Genomic DNA, 22,524 nt, shown 5'->3' on the forward strand with positions numbered 1-22,524 from the left:
ACCCAAATGTTGACAGGTATCCTTGTAACAGGCACAGGCGTGTGACATGACACGAGATTAAACAACTCTGGCAACGCGACGACGGAAAAGTAACACCTACTCTGTATCGAGGAAATTGATCAGATTTCTGAACCTTCTGTCTTCATCTATGGAGAACGGCTGATCATCCAGGGCCATGAATTGCATAATTTTCCTCGTAATTGCTTTAGTCTTTTCGCTTCTCATACCAAGGAATGATAGGAGACGCTGCTGACTTGTGGCTGGCTCTGAGCTCTGGCTAGCTTTAGCCGCTTTCACTTTTTTAGCTTCTTTTTTAAGCTGGGTGATGGTGTTTTAAGTGTCTAATTAGGTATATTGTTCCGAACGTTATTGTGGTGGTTCCCCCACGGTTTACTTTAGCCTTACAATTATTACAAATTGCGAACTTTATGTATTCTTCACAGTGAAGATCTTCCACGCCAATGACATGTTTACATGCGGATGTGACGTTATTGCCTGCACTGCTGGCAACAAAACGGACCGGCTTGGAATCGGAAAGACGTGAGTCTGACCGGCTGGTCACCGGTCCGGGACGAGCATGCGGAAAATCGGTTGATTCCGGTCCCTGGCCGGTCGATCGGTGCATCTCTAAGCAGTATAGGTGGGAAACAATGTGCAGTATATAGAGATTGATAATATCCATGTGAGAGGCTAGAAGGAACTTTGAAAATGGTAATGTTAAAATTGCACACCTATAAATCTCGTCAATAATGTAGTTTTCTCATCTGTTTGCAGTGCCCTTGTTTTTTCTCTCCCAAGCCCAAACAAACAAGCTTTCCCAAAGGCTAGCAGCTTGAACTTGTTATCTAAGCAATTTGCCAGCCCAAAGCAGCCCACTTTAATTTTCCTTAATCAGACAATATGCAGTGATAAATGATCCGCCTCTGCCCTCTGTAGTAATGCCCGCCAGACACGTAGCCCAGCATGCACTGGGCTGAAACAAAGGAAGGAATCTGCATACAGTCTGGCACTTCAAAGCAACAGTTAGAAACACTCCTTTTGATCTTCAATGCATCATAACCTCAGCTCACAGCAAATTTGCTTTCAGCTTAGAGGGAAGATGTTGATCAACTCCACTTTGAAAGCACTTAAACCAATAAGAATGTCTAAAAAGTCTCTGAGTCACTTTCAGCCCACATTTATTGAAGATCTTTTATTATTATTACACAGCACGGCGACCAATTACAGCATGGCACGTTTGTAACAGTCATCATTCAGGTTTAGTGAATACATTGCTTATTCTGTAGATCTCCTTAAGGAGCCTCGTTAATACCGGCACCCGCTTCTCTGATTTAAAAAAAAAATAATAATTTTTTATGATGAATACCATTCATTAATTCAGAGGTAACTTCAACAATCACTTGCGATTTATCATATTTATTTTTTTTCCCCTTCTGAAAGAATTCATTCCCTTTAACCTCTTGGACTCTGTTTCATAGCATTGATGGATGAGCTACTTAACAACAGATCTGTGGATTTGGTAATGAGACGAAAATGAATGCAATAGTGTGACCCCCGAAGGTGCTTGAATCTGAATCTGTGGTTCTCAACCCGTTCTGATTAAGGACCCATATTTTACATTGGACATAAAGTGGCGGCCAAACACGATCAAAATTTGCTAGTCTTACACAAGTTAACAAAAATGCTCTTACAATAAATAATTGATATTTGCAATAATTATTGCATAATTGCAAGTGAATCCATTTTTAATGTAGTCTTTTGAGTACCTTACATATTCAGTTCATGGTTTTATGGATGAGGATATTTCATACAACCTGTCCATGAGTACGCTGACACGCTCAGCAATATACTAATACTATCAAAAGCTCACTCATTCAAAAAACCTGACAAAGCAAGAAAACCATATTTACATGGCATTTGAAGTTATAAGTGTTTTCTCCAACACAATTGAGGTTATCGGCAAAAGTCTAGGAGCGCATTTCTTATTTGTTTAACCATTTATGACCTTACCCCGATTATTATTAATTGCCCTGGGGGATTAATAAAGTTATAATAATAATAATAATAATTAAAGAACACAGTTTAAGACATTTACCTGATTTTAAGGCATTTTTAAAGCTTATAAGCATAAAACGCACTCCATGTTGGTAAGGCAGTCAAATTAAAATTTGAAATTCAAACATTTGTTGAATTTAAGATAAAAATGCACATTCGAATGCTAAAATGCGCGTTTGAATTTTGGATGTGGGTAAAAACAGATGAACAATGAATATAACAGAACACAGGGGTATCGAGATGCATTTTAAAGGTTAAATTTCCTTTTCAATTGACATAGCACCTAAAACAATCGCAGTGATTATGTTAGCAGTGTCTTGCTGTATAAGCATTAGTTACATGCATACAACTGTATTCAATGAAAAAGACTATAGCTTTGTCCCAAATGGAGCACTATACACTATGCACTTACAATATAAAATATGCACTTAGCCATCTGAATTTTCAAAATGAAGTAATTTGTTCAAAATGGAATACTATAATTTTTTTACTATACATAAGCACTCGCTGTTTTTCAGCTGACGGAAGGGTCATTTCAAATGCACGCGATGCATTGCCGCAAGTTTTAGTTAGCCAAACTCTGCTTAACAGATATATCTCAAATATAGGTATTCACGCTGCATGGGGAGATGGTAAAGCATTCAACTCACATTTGTGAGGTGCTGTCTTCACAGAAGTTTTGGTTGTTGCCACACTTCTTTTTGTTGCATTTTCAGCTTAAACATAATATTCACACTACTTACACTACAAAATGGTGTAGAATAGTGCAGAGGTATGCGATATAGTACTGCCAGTATTTTGAAACCTGAGTCAGTGTGGAAGTACCATAATACCTGTCAACACTCCTGTTTTTCCGGGACTCTCCCGCCCCCCTCCCGTTTTGTTATTTCTCCATGGAAAGTCCCGTCATTTGTATGGCCCAAACCTCGATATATGAATAATCACATCAATATATTATTCCAAGGTTGTCCAATTGCCAGATCTTGTATGAAACGCATCCTACTCACACCATCGACACATCATACACATTTCAAACCATTTATGACCTCAACCTGGCAACCTACAACCCAGTTGCGCTGTTGATATCTACGCAGGTAGTGGAGGCGGGAAGTTGAATCAAGCATCACTGGTAGATGGGAGGAGAAGAATCAGGTGGTTCTCCAGCGAAAAAAACAAAATATACATTTCAATTTAACAATAGCTGGACAAAAGCCCATGTGTGTCGCACTGATTTTAATATCAGACACGGTGGGGAAAATGATGTTACTCAGCACATTAAATCAAAACGGCACAATTTGTATGTATGTAGCCTACCTCTGCCATCCTGCACCACCACCCCCCCCCCCCAGAGGTCTCATGGATTTTGGTACCCAAATGTTGACAGATATGAGTACTATGTCTTTGTGCAACACTAATGTAACATAGAACCGTTTCTGAGGCATTTCTTTTCTCACTTATTACATTTTAAACTTTATCATTTTACTTTTAAAACGTTACTTTGTTTACAGCCAGATACGTTATTCGCAATCAACAATACCTATAATACGTTGCTGTTAATTGATTCGTTGCACCCTTATGTGGAATTAGTAGACAATGTCGATATTAAAATCAAATGTCTTGTAGCTTTTTCCCCTACCTGAAATAATGTTATTAAAATTAGAATTTAATTTTAATATAACTCGAATTTGGTCATATTTAAGTGAAAATTAACATTTTTCTTTCCCAGCCTTGTTGACGGCCCTACATGTTGGCATGTTTGGCTAGCTTCTACCAAGTTATGTAAATTTGCATCAAAATAATGTACATTGCAAAAAAAAAAAAATATATAAATATGGGCAACACTTTCCAATGAGGTTCCATTTGTTAACATTTGTTAACAACATTAGTTAACAAGAACTATGAACAATACTTATTAAGCATTTATTAATCTTAGATAATGTTCATTAAAACATATACTAATACTTTTTAAAATACAAAGTTGTATTAGTTAACGCACTATGAACTAACATGAACTAATATTGAACAATTGTATTTTTATTAGCTAACATTAACTAAAATTAGTAAATGCTGTAGAAAATATATTGTTAATTGTTTGTTCATGATACTTAATGGATTAACTAATGATAACTAATGGGACCTTATTGTAAAGTGTTACCCATTAAAAACAAACTGGCAGCTGTGATTGCCAAAAATTTGCCATTAAAAATACAGTGACCATGTTTCAGTTATTGTAGGATATCATGTTGCCTCTATATTTTTCAGTTCACTGTTGCATTCATAGCCTATCATTATATTATATAATGATAATATTCCAGCCAACTAGGAATACAAAAATCTGCTTTGGAATTTTAAATGTACTGTTGACAACCATAGTAACACAGGTGGTATAACAAAAGACCAAATTTTTATTTAAATATCATCAAGAGTGGCCCATCCAGGAGCATTGGTCAAAAAACATATTAAGAGTGCACACTGTCAATCACACAATCACAAATCACCATGAGTAATAAAGTTTTTTCTGTACCATTTTTACATGATTTTTCCATTAAAATTACGAGCATTTTTACAGTGATAGGGTTTGATTTTATGTACAGCTTATGATGTCTACATCAAATAACATGGGAAGTGTTTTCACCCTTTTATAAGTCTATTTATTCATCGTAACTGCATACAAATACTGTATATGGCCAATTGAACTTTACTATTTTCATTTAGGATTGTTTTTCACTGCTATCAGTAACCCTACCGGAGGAAAATAAAAAATTCCAATCCAATTTAGGGTCTTGATCTACCAGTTAAGACCAACTGCTCAAGATATAGCTCTGGAAAATGATTAAGAGACCACTGCAAAATTATCAGTTTCTCTGGATTTACTATTTATAGGCATGTGTTTAAGTAAAATATATATTTTTTTGTATTCTATAAAGTACTGACAACATTTCTCCCAAATAAAAATATTGTAATTTGGAGTATTTATATACAGAAAATTACAACTGGTCAAAATAACAAAGATGTAGTGTTTTCAGACCTCGAATTGCAAAGAAAACAAGTTCATTTTTACACAACTCAGTGCTAATGTTTTAACTTAGGAAGAGTTCAGAAATCAATATTTAGAGGAATAACTCTGATTCTCAATCACAGCTTTCATGCGTCTTGGCATGCACTCTACCAGTAATTCACATTGCTGTTGGGTGCCTTTATGCCACTCCTGGCACAAAAAATCAAGCAGCTCAGCTTTGATTGATGGCTTGTGACCATCCATCTTCCTCTTGATCACATTCCAGAGGTTTTCAATGGGGTTCAGATCTGAAGATTGGGCTGGCCACAACAGGATCCATGACAGGGTCAGGGTCATGATCCGGTGGTCCTCCATCCACACCTTTATTGACCTGGCTGTGTGGCATGGAGCATTGTCCTGCTGGAAAAAACAATCCTCAGAGTTGGGAACCAGTCATCAAGCTGCGAAGGCTCAGGGCAGGGTGGAGGGTTCTACTCCAGGCCGACACCCAGATTAAGGAAAGCCGCGACCGCAACGTTACTATGGTCATGTTCTCGCAGTGAGAGCATGAACCATCCACGAACGCTGCCTCAACGTGACTACGGCTCAGACACATGAGGCAGTGCTCGTGTCCTTCAGAGGCATAGAGATAGCAACCGCATCCAGGAATTACACACAGACGTAAAGGCATCTTTAAAAGACGCTGTCCGTCAGTGTGCGCACTTTTAGAGGAAATACAATCTTTTATTTTACAGAATATATATTCTGTTAGCTGTCGAAGCACCCATGGGCGTACTCTGCGGACACTGAAATGCGGCGTATATCCAACAGCATACGCTTCTCATTGTGAGATGAATGGAACGGCAGTGGAACACACTGCTCAACACCGCTCGGCTCCAAAGAAAAAATCTTATTGAGTGGTTGCGAGCCAGCTCTTTTTATACCCATATGTCTGTGGGAGTGGCATTACCCATTGGCCTTTTCTCAAAGATCAGAGGTGTTTGGGGCTCCCAAGAGCGACCCCTAGTGTCACTACATCGACACAACGTCGAAGGAGTGACAGATAGGGAACTGATACATTTGCAGTGGTCTTGTTTTTTCCAGAGCAGTATATTAACCATAAATGTTCATTAAACTGGACAACTGTTTATTGTTTTGCCAGCATATCACACATCGCTGTACACAGAATTATTTATTGCTTATTTATTGACTGAAAGTCAGCTGTGGCACTTAACACCTATCTGTTTCCATTTATGATTTGTTTTCCTCCATTCCCTTTTGACAATCACATGGAATTCACAATGGCTCAGCCTGATGACATGGAACACATTGCTTGTACTTTTCATGGACTCTTTTATTACGATTCATAACAAACTACACTACGTCCACTGAAGGAAGAAGGACCAGATTCATCCGAGAGCGACATGAAGAAAGTGTGCTCTGCATCATGCTTCTTGAAAGACCTGACTCTTTGTGCACATGACCTTTTAATATCTGTCAATGTCTCACCATTCACTGTCAGTTTTGTCAAAGTGAACCATTGCTCTTTTCTGAGACACTGACTTACTGTAGCTGAAAGCTGTGAAAGATTGTTCTTTTTCTAAACAAAACTGTTATATGAACTTGTGCCTGAAAGCAAACAAACTGTATCTATAATGGAAGAGTATAAAATACTGTTAAACAATCAGCTTTTACTACTTGCGAGCACTGAGGTTCAGTAAATTGAAACCTGTCTGAATTTACTCGATATGAAACATTTAAAGGGCTAGTTCACTATATAAAAATTCTGTCATTAATAATTCACCCTTGTGTTGTTCCAAACCTGTATGACTTTCTTTCGGGGAACAGAAAAAGAGACATTTTGAACCACGTACCGCTCACTCTTTTTCATTTCCATCTTTCAAGCTACAAAAAGGATGCAAAACAACCATAAAAAGTATTACAGGTCTTGCAATATAGTGCACAAGTCATATGGATAACTATTATACTTTAAATAAATACAATTGCATGGAAAAGAGTGACCAATACATTCTTAAAGATTTTTCCTTATGTGTTCCACAGAACAAAGAATGGCATATGGGTTTGGAAAAACACAAGGTGACTAAACTGACAGAATTTGCATATGCGAGTTAACTATTCCTTTAACATTCTTAGTGCTATTCTTTAATATAAGAACTTATAACCTGTGCATTTAAATTTGTATGTGGGACAGTACAAAGTTCAAGCCATGTGCCCTTCCTAATGTATAAATATGTACAGCTCTCTAAACATTTAATGTGTATTCTAAACTCAGAGGTAGAAAGAGGTTTAAAAACATGTATTATTTATGAAGACAAAACTATTTTGTTAAATAGACCTAAAAAAAGAGTGTTATTCAGTAAAAAGAAAGACAATGTGTGGATGTATTCCTTCCTTTTGTAAGCAAATCAATCCAGCTCATCTCTAGACAGCTGCACAGGGTGTGATCTCTGAAAATGCAGACATTAGCAATTCTTCTCTGCTGACAGGGCAGTATTTTACATCCAACCATGCATTTACAGTGTGAAAACATCACATTCTCTGTCACAGGGAGAGCAGAGCACATGTTCTCTTTATTCTGCAAGTGCTATGAAAACAGACACCACACTGGGTCAGAGAGCGCTGAAGAAAGAGTGGAACTCAGACCATTACTTGAACTTCACCACAGGTTTCCTCATCTGTCATTGTCTAGGAGGGCATTAAAGTGCTGATACAACAGCAGGAAGGAGCACAAAAAAATCCAAGTGCCCCTCTAAAAGCTATTGAAGAAGTGCAACCTTTATAAAAAGCAGAAACAGTAGCCAGATCTGAATTACTTCCAGTCCTGGCACACCGACATACTCCAACATCCAGAGAAATATCAGTTATAGTTTCTTACTACAACTTTTTTTACCACGTTGTTACGAACCTATTTGCTGTTTGTATTTAATTATTTATTTTTTCTAACAACTTTTGAAGAATTTAGGTTATTCAACTGCAGCTGTTAAATCTTATTTTCCATTCTGCAGATTTGAACTGGTGTGTTAAGTTTGGATACTTCATGTGGAACATATGATGTTATGGCATCAAACCTGGTGCATTTGTTTTTTCAGAATACAAATGCAAATTCGATTTTTGTTGAAGAGGAAGTGATAAGTGAATAACAACTTTTGGTCTGTATTTAGTAGTCTTGTATGGTCCTTTTTGGAGCTTGAAGCTGTGGTCACAATGAACTGTCATATGGAAAAGAGCTGTGTTCAGATTCTCTAAAACTTATTTTGTGTTCCACAGAAAACATTACAGGACACTGGTTTAATATGACATGAGGGAGTAAATAATGAAAGAACTTTCATTATTGAGTGAACTATTCCTTTAAGACTATTATTCCTATCAATCCCAGATGTGTATGACTTTCTTTTTTCTGCAGAACACAAATTATGATTTAGAAGAATATTTCAGCTCTGTAGGTCCACGCAATGCACATGTATGTTTCGCAAAATGTTGACACTCCAAAAAGCACATTTGAAGCATCATAAAAGTAATCTATACGACCCCAGTGTTTTAATCCATGTCTTCAGAAGTGATATGATAGATGTGGGTGAAAAACAGATCAATAAGTCATTTTTTGCTAGAACTTCTTCTACATGCCCAGTAGGGGGCGGTATGCATGAAGAATGTGAAACACCAAAATACAAGATGAAGAATGTATTCGCCATTGCAAAGCCTTTCTATCAAACTAATCAGAGAATATAAGTTGCACCCCGTTATCTCGCATTTGCACTCGGTGTGGACAAAAGTGTCCAGAGTGTTTAATTCGGACATTTATTTAAATGTTGCCTTGAGCATATGGAAGAACCTAGAATTATGTATTAATTAGTCCCCTTTCTGGTGGTCAGAGTGGATTCTGAGGGAGGTTAATACGCTCTGTGACCTATATGAGTGTTGAGATCTTTTGAAAATATGGTTCAACATTTTGGGATTCCCAGATCTGTTTTATAGGTATTTACAACTGTGCCACCTGCTCTGTTCTATTTTTGGGAGTAGCATACAACCCACTAAAGCGGCAGATACTCTGGGAATGGTGATTACTGCTTTTGGAAAAGGTCATGAGGCATCAGTGTACTTAGCAGTTACTCCCTGCTAATTCAGAGTCTGGGGGACAGAGCTTTAACTTCTATCAAGGGGGGAGGAGGGAGTGTGGGCTAGGATTCTAAATAACATGAAGTCTGCATCTATAGATGTAAGGGTGCGCCTTATGCAATTCAAGATATGACATAGATTTCATTGTACCCCATCTAGATTGTATAGGTTTGGTTTTAAAGACACACCCACCTGCTGGCGATGCCAATCGGAGGATGGAGACATGACCCATGTTTATTGGTGGTGTGTTGAGATCCAGGAATTCTGGTTGAAGGTTCAGAGTTTTGTGTGTGATGTGTTGGGCACTCTGAGTTTATTTTGCCCTAGAATATGTGTTTTGGACGATGGGGTGGTCTTCGATGTGGGGAATAGTCACATAGAGAATTGGGTTCTGGCCAGTGTGATGACCACCAGGCAGATTATTTTGAGGGGTTGGGAGGTCAGCTGGAGCTCCTCCTTTTCAGGAGTTGTGCACGGAGATGGGGAGGGTGACAGCTTTTGAAGAGGTGTCATTTGGAAGATTGGGTAACTTGGAATTTTTTGTTGGGAAATGGGCAACAATTTAGAGTTTTTGGTGGGCTCTCGGGGTGGGGCGGTGGAGAGAGTAGTATAGTTTTTATTGTGTATGTTTATTATATATATATTGTGTGTGTGTTTGTTTGTTTGTTTTTTTGTGTATATACTCATGTGTGACCACGGGGATATTTTTTGGGTGTCAGGGTGGGGATTGGGTGGGGTAGTTATGGGGTTTAAATGTTGATTGTATGTATATATGTTTTTGGTTTTCTTTATTATTGAAAGAATTAATAAAAAATGTTAATACCAAAAAAAGATCTTTTTCTCACCAACACCTATCATATCACTATTGATTTAACCACTGGAGTCTTATGGATTACTTTTACGCTGTCTTGTGTGGTTTTTTGGAACAAAATTTTGGCACCAGTTCACTGTTCATTTTATGTATTAAAATTGCTGAGTAATTCTTCTAAAAATTTTCATTTGAGCTCAGCAGATGAAAGTCATACACATCCAGGATGGCATAAGGGTCAGTAAATTAATCTTCATATTTGGTTGAACTATTCCTTTAAATCCAAAATACACTGAAGATCATTTGTGAGCAGTTCTAAGATTTGCAATATCATTGTAATTATGATGCAGTCTCTTTTGTGTAGTGCTTTGAGTCTAGACAATAATCATATTATATAGTCTCCAGTCTTTCCCTTTAAAGGGGTCATGACATGAGAAACCAAATTTGCCTTGATCTTTTGGTATATAAGAGGTCTTTGTATCATTAAAACGTCCTGCAAGTTTAATATTTTAAGACGTCCTCCCCATTCTAAACGAATCATTTATTTAATCAAGCTCAAAATACAGCTCGTTCTGGATTCATGGTTAGAAGTGACGTGACGGTTAGAAGTGACGTACCAGCGTTTGCATATGACCGCCTCCAGCACAAGATAACTACGCTTTAAGCGCAAGACAGCTACGCTCATTTTAGTATCGCCGTGAGCCTCACAAGTGTTCAGTCGATGGACAGCGAGCTCTGACAGAGACTACTTGTGCACAGGAAAATTACAATGCCACACAGATGTGCTGTTCCTGGCTGTGGTCAAACAAAACCTCTGAATAAGCTGCCGAAAGATCCAGACGTCAGGGAAAAATGGATGCAGTTTATTTTTTGAGGACGTTCCAGTCACGGCAGTGTTAACTTAAGCGTTTGTTCTGCACATTTTAAGGATGACTGTTTTGAGAACAAATCTCAATATGATGCTGGCTTTGCCAGAAAACTGTTGCTCAAAGGTAAGTCCGTGCCGACTATTCTGGGAACAACGACGACGCAAACTGTAAGTAATCTATTTTAAACTTTAAACTACTTTTTAAAGCGCAATTTCATTCATTATGAATAAACACAGTGTTTTTACTTAGTTTACTTGCATATTGTTCTGGCTGGGGGCGTCAATAATTGATACATAGGCACTGACGTTAGCCAATCATAACAGTGGGCGTTAACACTGAAGTCTTAAATGGAAAACGCCCCCAAAACAGACTGTTTGAATCAGAGGATGAGAAACAGGGTGGGAAAAGGTCATAAATCACTAGATTTTAAAAGTTTTTCTTAAAAAAAAATATATTAATAATATAATTGCACCTAAGGGAACATAATAATACAATAAAAAAAAAAAACATGTCATGACCCCTTTAATGTAAAATTCAGGCTAGAAATATTCAATGAACAAATTCTTCAAATTTAAACCAAAAGGCCACATAAGAACCATATTATGTAATAAGAAACTTTGCTCTTGAGACTCTATCTGCCTACACACGTTTTTCAGTGTTCATATACTGTAGTGTTTGTAAGCTATCCTTTAGCAGCGAGATGATACTGTTTGGAAAGTCAGATGTTAAGAGTTGGGTGTATGGCTGCTTCCCTCTACCCACAGGACCCTCAATACCCTCCAATTAATCACCCCACGAAACCCTTTCCACACCACTAATTGCCTCCCTCAACGTCACTGCAGGGCTACAGCGAAGCAATTTAATGTGGTTCACAGCAATCTATAGCAAGTAGGAGCATCCCTGACTAATCCCATTGAAAGCAGTGTCTTGGGAGATGGCCAAAGAAGACCAGAAATCTTTCAATTTTTTTACCCTCACAGAAACAAAGAACAAGAAAACTTGTTTGTTTGAAAGTCCCAACTCTGTGACTAGATGATTAATTGCTATTCTCTCTCTCTCTCTCTCTCTGTGAGTGTGTGAGAGCGTTTCTATCGTGCGCTGTTCTTTATAAATTCTTTTGTATGTTTTCTTCTTTATTTCTTTTTTTTTTTTTTCAGTTTATTGTTTGTAAAAATTTTGTTTTGGGGTTCTAGAAGGTAGGCCTTGCGTGCCGTGCTTTGCACGGTTTACCTGGCGTTAGGTATGGCGTCCACAGGTGGAATGACGCCATTATCCCTCCGCCATGGTTTCAGGTGTGTGCCAGAGGCGAGTGCTACCGTCGAAGATGTTTTGATAGCGGTTGGTGAGCAGTTAGGTTATGGAAATATCATCTCGGCATCGAGAATGAATAAAGCTGTTGTTGTTTTTTTTAAAAACAGAAGCATTGGTCAACAAAGTAATTGAGAATGGTCTGTGGGTGAAAGAAATTTACGTTAATATCACTCCGCTGTTTGCTCCGGCTACGAAAGTGGTTATTTCAAACGTTCCTCCGTTCATTGAAAATGAGGTAATTATCAGAGAACTTGCAAGATTCGGAAAAGTGGTGAGCGAAGTTAGAACGGTTTCCTTATGATGTAAAACTCCTGCGCTTAAACATGTGATGTCTTTTAGGAGACAAGTGTTCATGTTTTTGATTTCTCCTGATAAATTACTGGATGTATCGTTCAGAGTGAAAGATGGCGATAGTTCGTATCTGATATTTGCAAGTACGGAGAGTTTGCGATGTTTTGAATGTGGAGAGTTCGGACATAAAAAACTCTCGTGCCCTCAAAAGAAAACTTAGGCAGTAGCAAAGATTAGTGGTGAGACGGATGAATTATCAGTGCCTAAAGATGTGGAGTTAAAACGGAAACCAGGAGGGGAAAAGTCAGGCTTGGATGAAGCTCCGGTGGCTGAGACGAGTAAGGACAATGGATTGGAGGTGAGTGAGAGCGTTGTGAGTAACTTAAATCATGTTGACAATGAAAAGCCGAGTTGTAGTAGTGTAAATGGCACTGCAGCAGTTGTAGAGGAGCAACTTGTAGTTGATTGTGTAAGAGGCCCACACGTCAGTGGTGTGCAGTGTGCGAGTATGGAGGAGGATGATGATGATGCCTCTGATATCATGACGCAGAGTCAGGATGAAGAGAGTTTGTCGGATTTGTCAGATCTCTATAAAGCTAATGATGATTTGTACTCTGTAGATCAGATAAATGCTTTTTTGGATGAGACTAAAGGGAGAAAGGTAGATATAGGAGATTTTTTTCCCTGATAAGGAAAAGTTCGTAGCCTCTGTAGTGTGGGTTCGTAAAACGTACAACCATACTGTGTTATCGCAACAGAAACGGTACAGACTTAAGAAGCATATAACGACCGTAAGACAGGGTATAAGGAATGATAATGAAAGAAGGGTTCGAGGAAAAGCTAAATGAACACAATGGCTTGTATGTATTTATGTGTATTTTTCCTTTTCTTCTGCTGTTCTCTCTACCCTTTCTATCTCATGGAGCATCTTAGAATAGGTTCTCTAAATGTTAATGGTCTGAGAGATAAGAAAAAGCAGGCTTTAGTTTCAGAATATTTAAATATTAAGAATATTGCAGTTGGTTTTCTTCAAGAAACCCACAGTAATACAAGTAATGTGTCTGAATGGGGTTTGTGGTGGAAGGGAAAATATGTTTTAAGTCATGGCTGTAATGTTAGTGCAGGAGTTACGATCATGTTTAACTCTACTTTAAATGTAAAAATCCTTTCTACATATGACATAGAACCTGGAAGGTTACTTTTAGTAAGAGCGGAAATAAATAATTTTCTTTTTCTTTTTGTTAATATGTATGCCCCTAATGATGGAACAGAAAGAGTTCTTTTATTTGAGAAACTGGGTCGTGTTTTAAAAGCTCTTAACTCAGGAGATATAATTATAATGGCAGGAGACTGGAATTGCACTTTTAAATTTTAATATAGATAGAAATGCTGAAGAACCTCACCATAAATCAGCTCTTGTTTTATCTGATGTGGTTAAAATATATTTGGAGAATTAAAAATCCATTGCTTAAACAATACACTTGGATAAAAGTCACAGATGGTAGAGCTCATGCTGCCAGATTAGATAGATTTTATATTACAAGTGATTCAAGAAGTAGGGTGGGTAATGTTAATATAATTCCAAATATCATTTCAGATCACAAAATGATAACAATGGATTTTGTCATTTTAAATGAAAGTGAAAGAAGTCTGTATTGTTACTTTAACAATAAACGTTTGCAAGACAATGTTTTTTGTGCACATTTTAAGTTGTTTTGGGAAACATGGCAAATGCAAAAAATAAATTATGATGATATAAAACAATGGTGGGACATTGGAAAAGTACAAATTAGAGTTTTCTGTCAGCAATATTCTTCATATTCAAAAAGGACATTAAAGACCAGGATACAGGACTTGGAAAATGAGATCTCTGATATTGAAGAGAAAATGATGGCAAGGAGTGGACTGCATTTGGAAACTGCTATTTCAGAGAAGAAGCTTCAGTTAAATTCTTTATTGTATGATAAAGTGAAAGCTGCCCTTGTTAGGGCACGTTTTATCCAAACTAAAGACATTGATGCACTGAAAAAAATTTGGAGTGACATTTACTTAAAAAAAGCTAGGCAACTTTTTCCACACAGAAAGTGCTTGTAATCTTTACTCGGGCTATTTCTAAGTAATATTTACTTACTAGAACCACTTATTTTTTATGTAAAATACACAAGTAAATTGCACTGGCAATACTCATCTATAGATTGTAACGTTCACTCAGATTACCATTGCATCCAATTACAAAACCCAAGTGAACATTGCTGATAGTTCTTTTGTGTTTCTTAATCATCTTTTTTTTGTTATATTCTATGTAATTATTAAGTATTATTTATTATGAAAGTACTAGTTAATATTAATCGAATTAAGTAAATATTTTTATTATTCTATTAAATAATTTCCAAAACAAATATTTGCAGCTTAATGGACACTTTTATTTCACAGTCGAAATGGCATAGATATTTAAAATATCTACTTAACATTATAACCACAAAAACATGGCCATAGAACTTCTTGCTCGCAAATTTCAGTGCATATATACATATACATAGAGTCCATACATCAAGGGAGTTCAGAGACCGTTATAAAGCTCAAAAGTAAAGCAGTATAGAATTTGAAAAATTAAATGTGGAATAACAAAGCACCAACTGACTTTAGGACTGATATTCCAGCATACAAAGGACTACAGTGTTAAGAGTTGACTTTTCCCTTCCAATTCTGTAATTCCATCAATTGGGCTCTATTACAAACAAGTTTCAACCAATCAGATAGCTGGCCTTAGCATGGGGAAAAAAACATGCTATTCAAAAACTCAGCATGCACTGTCCCCTTTCTTCTAATCAACTTTCAGAACAGTAAAGAATACATACATCAACTCTGTCCATTAACAGTTGCAATCACTACCTTTGCAGACATTCTCAGAATGTTCAGGACAGAAAGAACTTGTATAAAACTGAGCAACACTTGAAATCACTGTCTGAAAACAGACACAAAATGCAAACAAATTGTGCTGGACAAAGGCACAAATAACACTGGCAAGTTTCTTGTGGAGAGACTGGACATTTGCTGACATTCTCAGGTGATCAGAACAAACAGAGCTTATATAAAACTGACGAACACTTGAAATCACTGACAAAATCTAAAGAGATTGTTTGTGCTGGACAAAAGCACAAATAACATTGGCACACTCAAGCTAAAAGTTTCTTGTGGAGAGACTGGACCTTTGGTGACATTTTAAGGATGTCAAGCTGAAGAAACAGCTTCTGAAATACTTCAAACGTATATTTCAGTTTCAGTGGGTAACTTAAGTTGACGGCATAGATGACACCCATGAGCAGGAGGCAAGCGTTTGTCACACTTCGGCAGTCCTCCAGAACTTCTGTCCCCTCTATGATGACTGACACGTTCACGGGAACTTGGTTTTCCTGTGCCACATTGGGATGGATGACGATGATCTTCATCATGTGATTACTGCAGTCCTCTTTCAATGCTTCTTGGCTGACGTCCTGTGAAAACAAACAAACCACAATTAGAAATAACTAAGAATAGATTCCAAGTAAAAGAAAAGGTTAAGAGAAAAACATTTGAAAATAAAAACAAAGAGGTATACTCAATTTAGTATACTCAAATCAAACAATATTCATATAGCACTTTTCATATGTAAAGAACGTGCTTCACAGAGGCTGACCCTGAGACAAAGAAAGTCACTTTTGGGGGCCATCCAGACTGAGAGGGGTCAACGCCCACGACCACAGGGAGTGCCGACACAGTGACCACCCTGGCCCGGGCAGACAAGAGGTTCCACACAGAGGTGCAGCCACCCAGGCTGGAGCTGTCCATGGGACGGCACCCGTGTTGGTAGACCAGAACTACTCCCAGTGTGGAAGGTCCCCATGGGGGAAACACTTGAGCTGAAAACTGTGGGATTAAATCAGTAAAATAGGTTATAAAGGTATAATCAAATTAAATACTCTTTTGCTCATAAAATAAAGTTAATAAGTGATCGGTAAATAGTCAGAAAAAAACAGACAAAAGGCAAGTTAAAGTTTAAGGCAGATAAGATAAAGATTAATTATGATTTAAAAAATAAAGGGTAAGAGCATAAAGATTTAAGAAATCAGTTAAAAGCCTGATTAAAAATATGCATCTTGAGTCTTTTTTAAAAAACATCACAAGTGTAGAGAATCTTTGACCTTCAATATAATATCACAAGTGAAGACCAAATCATAAGGCTAGACAATCATTTTAATATAGTCATGATGATCATCAGATACCTGATAGTCTTTGATCAGCTCCTCTCCACTCTCTCCAAGATACTCAACTAAGCAACGGATGATAATGTCCCTTCTGCCATCGACATGATGCTATTAAACACAAAAAGAAAATTTATTGCAGAAAATACATAACATAACATAACATATGTAACATATATACATAACAGCACATGCAGATGTAAACAGAAAGTTACCCATGGAGAATGTAAGCCTGCAACTGCATTCTAACGTTGTGAAGTGTGCAACTTAACATGAATTTCTCAACGATGTGTGTTGAGACAAGAGTCAATGTCTAGTGCATGTCATAATCTGTGGGTCCAGAAACTGTCTCTGCCCAGTGAGGGAAGTTTTTTGCCTCATCACTGGATATGCAAATGAATTTTTCGCAACATAACAGTACCTCCTATCACAAAATGAACCAGGCAAGGACAGGAATTCCCACACACAAGAGTAATATTTTTGGAAATTATTGTATTGGAGTCTATGGGCAGTAGGAAGGGATCTCGCTGCACTCAGAGGGTCACTTTGAAAATTCTGTAAATCTCTCTGCTTTTGAGCACATATTAAGGGAGAGATGACAGGTTTGTATACACTTGTGGAGAAAATCATGTGCATAAATTGTTAATTGTGGCCTCAGTGACAGGATCAGGAGAACAGTTTCAGCCAACACAGACACTGATAAGATTAAAGGACAAGTTCGGTATTTTACACTTAAAGTCCTGTTTTCAGATTGTTTATGATGAAATAGAACGATTTTGATTGAAATTTGGACACATGCTGCTGGCCCGAGCTTTTTCGGTTTCTGTGGTAGCACACCCCCACCTCCACAATGGCTGCATAGGTGCATTGGAACAATCCTTCCTAAAACGCATTAAACTGTCTTTTTCAAAGACGTGAAACTCACCGAGTGGTCAGGGGTGTTCACTGATATGTTCACACAAAAATCGCTGCAAAATATGCTTTCCAACAGGTTTTATCGTAGTTTTTGTCCAACTCCATTGACTTGTATTAGATGTGCTGTGATGTACGGTATTAGTCCGCCGCTATTCTATTCTTCAAGCTCTCAGCGGAAGAATGTACGGGTTCGAGGCGTTTGGAAAAATAGGTCCACAGTTTTACAACGAATGGTAAAACACCTGTTGGAAAGCATCTTTTGCAGCGATTTTTGTTTGAACATATCAGTGAACACCCCTGACCACTCGGTGATTTTCATGTCTTTGTAAACGAAAGTTTAATGCGTTTTAGGAAGGATTGTTCAAGTGCACCTATGCAGCCATTGTGGAGGTGGGGGTGTGCTACCACAGAAACCAAAAAAGCTCGGGCCAGCAGCATGTGTCCAAATTTTAATCAAAGTCGTTCTATTTCATCATAAACAATCTGAAAACAGGGCTTTAAGTGTAAAATACCGATCTTGTCCTTTAAATAAGAGTGATATATTCTCAATGTGTATGACCTCATCATTAGATCATGTAATTAAAATAATTTGAAATTTTACCTCATTCAGTGAGTCCAACATTGGTTTTATTTTGGTCCCTGCAGTCCCGCCCTTCCTCCGAAATATCTCCAGGAGTTTGGTGGTGTACCCGTCCAATCTGGACAAAAACGTTCGCTCCAGATGAATTGTGGTTATTCGCTTAAACTCCTCTTTGATCTGAAATGAGAGATAAAAACACAAAATCATGTCAAAGATGACTCATGAGAACTCACATACACTTAGTTGCTGCATGAACAAGAACTGGATTTACCTGATTTTCACAGAACAGAGAAGGCCATCTCTCCAAGAGGTCTTGGATTGCGGGCAATCCTTGACAACCTCTGTTCTTCTCATAGCTGAAAGACTTCTCCATTTTCTCATTAATTGCCCTCTCATTGTTCTTCTTCTTTATTTCCTTCAGCAAATCTAGTCTCTCCTTCTCTAAGGTTTCCTCAGTCTCACCAAATGGCAGTGGTGGCAGATAGTTGACTTCAGCTTTTTTTGCCCTTTTAAAGCCTTTAAGTGAACCCTCTTCACTGGAGCATCGTCTCTTCAGTGTGTTCACCTCAAGCTCTGGAATGGCTTGTTGGCGACCTCTTAACTTTGCCCTGTAGTTGCCCATTTTATACTTTATCCTCTGTTGCCAACCATATAGGCCATTAAAAGACCCTGGCTCTTTGAGGCATGGGTATTTTTCTACCAAGGCTTCAGCAACAGCTAAAATCTGGACGCCAGTTGGATATGCTGTGAAGCCAAATATAGTCTCTGCAAGCTTCTCAAGAATGCTACTAGTTACGCTTGGGTTGTTCAAAAGTGTGCCATCATTTTCATAAGCTTGCCTTCCTGCTTCCAGTGCAAGGTCTATATCATAAGAAAAGTCTGGTATTTCAAACTTAAATGGCCATGGCTTAGACCTGTAGGATGGTCCACTCTCATCTGGGGAGGACAACAGGATTGTGTCACATCCAGATGCGGAGGAGCTTGCTTCTGTAGATAGTGGAACTGGAGATTCGACTTCTGACATGTCCACAGTAGTGAGACTCAAGATCACTGGTTCAGTGTTTACTACTTTGAGGTTAGCTTTATCTTGTACTTCCTCAATCGAGGTCAAAGTGAAAAACTGACCGTCGAAATCCATGTCCTGGTACATAACAGTGAATGGTCCTGTAATATCAAATGTCTCTCGAAGAACATCATTGAGGTCCTGAAGTGTGCTTGGGATGCCTGCAGGTAAAAGTAGTTTGCGGACATCATCCTCCCCAAAAATTATCCGCAGTTTCGCTGAGGGTGCCATATCAACAGGAAGAAGCTGCAACAACAGAGAAGAGAAATACACAGACATTTATTCACAAGCTTCTCTCCTCACACTTAAAAGGATAGGCAAATGTGGTGCTTCAAAGTTGTCAGGCGGCTTCCTGCAAGGGTGTATGAAGCCAAAGGATAAAAATCTTTAAGCTCTCTTTGCTCAAGTAACTGCACACTCCCTGTGTTCTCCAGCTCATAACTCCTCAGGTGTTCATTGTACCATGTATTTTGTTGTCTCACGAAAAAGTCAGTTTGTTACAAATCACCATTATCTGTAACACTTCAGAAAAGTCAGGCAGTCCTGCAGTGGAACCACAACACAACAACATTCCCACTGCATAGTTAGTGCCTAAACTGCACACATTATTGGCAACATGCACAGCCCTAACAGCAGGGAATCTGCATTTCACCAGGTCTTTTAGATCATCCTTAAGCACATCTAAAGAGACCTCTGTTGTTTTTGTGACTGCAAGTGATGGTTTGACAGAATGTGATTGATGGTATGCAACCATGAGCTGGTGCTTATTTGCAATGGACAGCAAAATATTCCTGAAACAACCAGTGTGTCTGACCACCTTCTTGAAAAAGCTGTGTTTGGCCTCGAATCTCATTGTCCAGAGGGCAGCTAGGGGGCCAAATTCCCGATTGAGCTGAGGATAGTGCTCAACGAAATGGTGCTTGGGAATGAGCTTATGTTGGGGGAAAACATCAAGGAATCTGCTTCGGTGTTCTGAAATGATGCTGTCAGGATAGTAAATGCTTTCTTCGGTATGGGCTGGAGACATGGCAAGGTCCACAATGTCTTTCAGTGTCATCAGCATCTGCCATACAGGCTCTTGTTCGGGTACTTTTAAACCTATAATCAGAGGCAAAAGACGTAACAAGCACCAATTTTCATGTGCGTTGCCCCCTACTGATTTTCGAGTCGAAATGTTAGCAGGAATGAGATGAGGGCGATTTGTTTTATCACTCCACTTGTATGGGAAATTGCAAATAGCATCATTCAGTTCCATGAGAGAAAAATATTTTTTCTTGATCAAGTTATCAAATGCCAAAGCCAGTTCCACTGGAACAATGCCCTCCAGCAGATCATGTAAAACATCTGGAGGGTAACCAGATGTAACATGAAAATGCTCAAGTTTTTCTGACAATGCACACTGTTTTTTTACACCATAACAATGTGGGTGATCTGGACTAGACACAGCTGTCTGTACATGCAGTGTATGTTGATCTTTGGTTCTTTGATGAAAAGACCCAGATCTCACTTCATTGGACTGAAACTTGGATCGCTCCCCAACACAAAACCGGCAGACGTATGACCCTGCAAAGCTTTCGACATATCCTGCCACAGAGTGCGCCCCAAATTATCTGCCACCACACTGACCACAGTCCCTTTAATGGCTTTCCCTAACGCTGGAACAAAAGACCATCTTTCTCCAAGCTTTGGATATCTGTTATCAGTGGCTCTAAAACTCGCTGGAATCCAAACTGCTTGGTGTCTTCAGCCTTACACAGAATTGCAAGGTAGATTGATGTCAATGTGGAACGTAACTGCACTGGAATGTTTCCCAACACCCAATAGACAGCTGTGACTTTGTGCTTTTTTCGAGATGTCCCAAGAGGATTACATACCTCAAAGTCATCAATGTACAGGATGAGACTCACTCTGTTCTCCTCTACAGAGAAAAATTAGTTTTTTTGATAGTGAGATCCATCACGAAATGTCTGGTACTTAAAGTCATTTTCAGATTTGTTTTCACCTTCAAATGTGTTTTCTTGAAAAGACTTACTTAGGATCTGCACCAAGGAGGGCAATATTGGGACATACTGGAAGGTTTTGCCCTTTTTTTTATCAAGTATGTGTTCTTCTGGTTCAACAACTGAAAAATGCTTCTTCATAAATACTCTTCTCTTGTATGAAGTTGTGAAAGGGCCACCTGTCCCCAAGGCAGTACTTATAGGGTGTGTCTCACAAATATTTTTCACTAAATCTGAGATAATGGCTGGATCCAGATCACAGTTGTGGCTTTTCAAGGTGGACACCACCACATCTCTTAAAAGTGGACCAGATGCAGAGGTGGATATAAACTGAAGCTCATCTACTATTTCATCAATGCATTTGTTTGGGACATTGAACATGCTTTCCAACTTTAAAAATAGATGGCCAAATTTCTCTTTTATATCTTGAGACAACTCCTGTGGTTCCCCATCCCAAAGCTCTAAGCTCTCTTCCACACAGGTCTCATCCTCAGCAAACATGGGTTCATTAGGTTGGCTTTTTAATACTTCAGTTTTAAAATCCTCAAGCGTGTGTGACTGGTGTTTTCTGTGTCTATGTGTAGCAAAGGTGGAATAAATATTTGTACTGAAGTTGCAGTTTTTGAAGACACATGCAACTGCTTCAAACTTCCTTAAGTGGTTGTTAAGATGCTCAAAATACTGCTTCTCTGAATAAAAAAAACCAGAGCAGCAAAGTAGACAAGTAAATGAAAGAGGTCCACTTAGTGTGACCATCTCCACATGGTGTCGAGACAAATGGGTCTTTAGGGCATTAAATGTTTTAAACGAGCAAGGGCAATCAGTGTGAAGACAAGGGACTGACTGGCTGCGACCAGCATTTCCATTCTTTAGTCTGTAGTGTTTTAACAATCCCAACCTCTTCTCTGACTCAAAGCTACATATCTTACACATCCATCTCATGTTGTGGCACCTGGCACAGACAAATTAACCATCTCAAAATTAAACCAAACTGCCACACATAAAGAAATTATGTGAAAAGTTAAACCTAATCATTTGTAATTTTATCTTACCTTGTGTCAGTCGTGGAGTCCAAATTAGCAGTCAGAAGGTCCTATGTTCTGTTAAAAAAAAAAAAAAAAAAGGTTATCTATATGCTTTTCAACTCATTAGTGCCGTTAAAATGAATTTGAGTTAATGCGTTATTAACGTGCTAATTTTGACAACCCATTTTGACATATATATATATATATATATATATATATATATATTATATA

At 38.3% G+C, this 22,524-nt stretch overlaps 1 protein-coding gene across 1 annotated transcript; it reads right to left on the minus strand.

The window, feature by feature from the left end:
* Window positions 1-15,499: 15,499 nt before the first annotated feature.
* On the minus strand, window positions 15,500-22,372 carry LOC127658836 (uncharacterized). Its single transcript, XM_052148367.1, has 5 exons — window positions 22,321-22,372; window positions 18,477-19,514; window positions 18,227-18,382; window positions 16,732-16,821; window positions 15,500-15,963 (listed from the first exon to the last, which is right to left on the minus strand). Exons 2-5 carry the CDS (start codon window positions 19,497-19,499, stop codon window positions 15,646-15,648), a joined length of 1,587 nt encoding a protein of 528 aa, XP_052004327.1. The 5' UTR covers window positions 19,500-19,514; window positions 22,321-22,372; the 3' UTR covers window positions 15,500-15,645.
* Window positions 22,373-22,524: the final 152 nt, after the last annotated feature.

Source organism: Xyrauchen texanus, chromosome 18 (genome assembly GCF_025860055.1).
Source record: "Xyrauchen texanus isolate HMW12.3.18 chromosome 18, RBS_HiC_50CHRs, whole genome shotgun sequence".
Classification (NCBI taxonomy): domain Eukaryota; kingdom Metazoa; phylum Chordata; class Actinopteri; order Cypriniformes; family Catostomidae; genus Xyrauchen; species Xyrauchen texanus.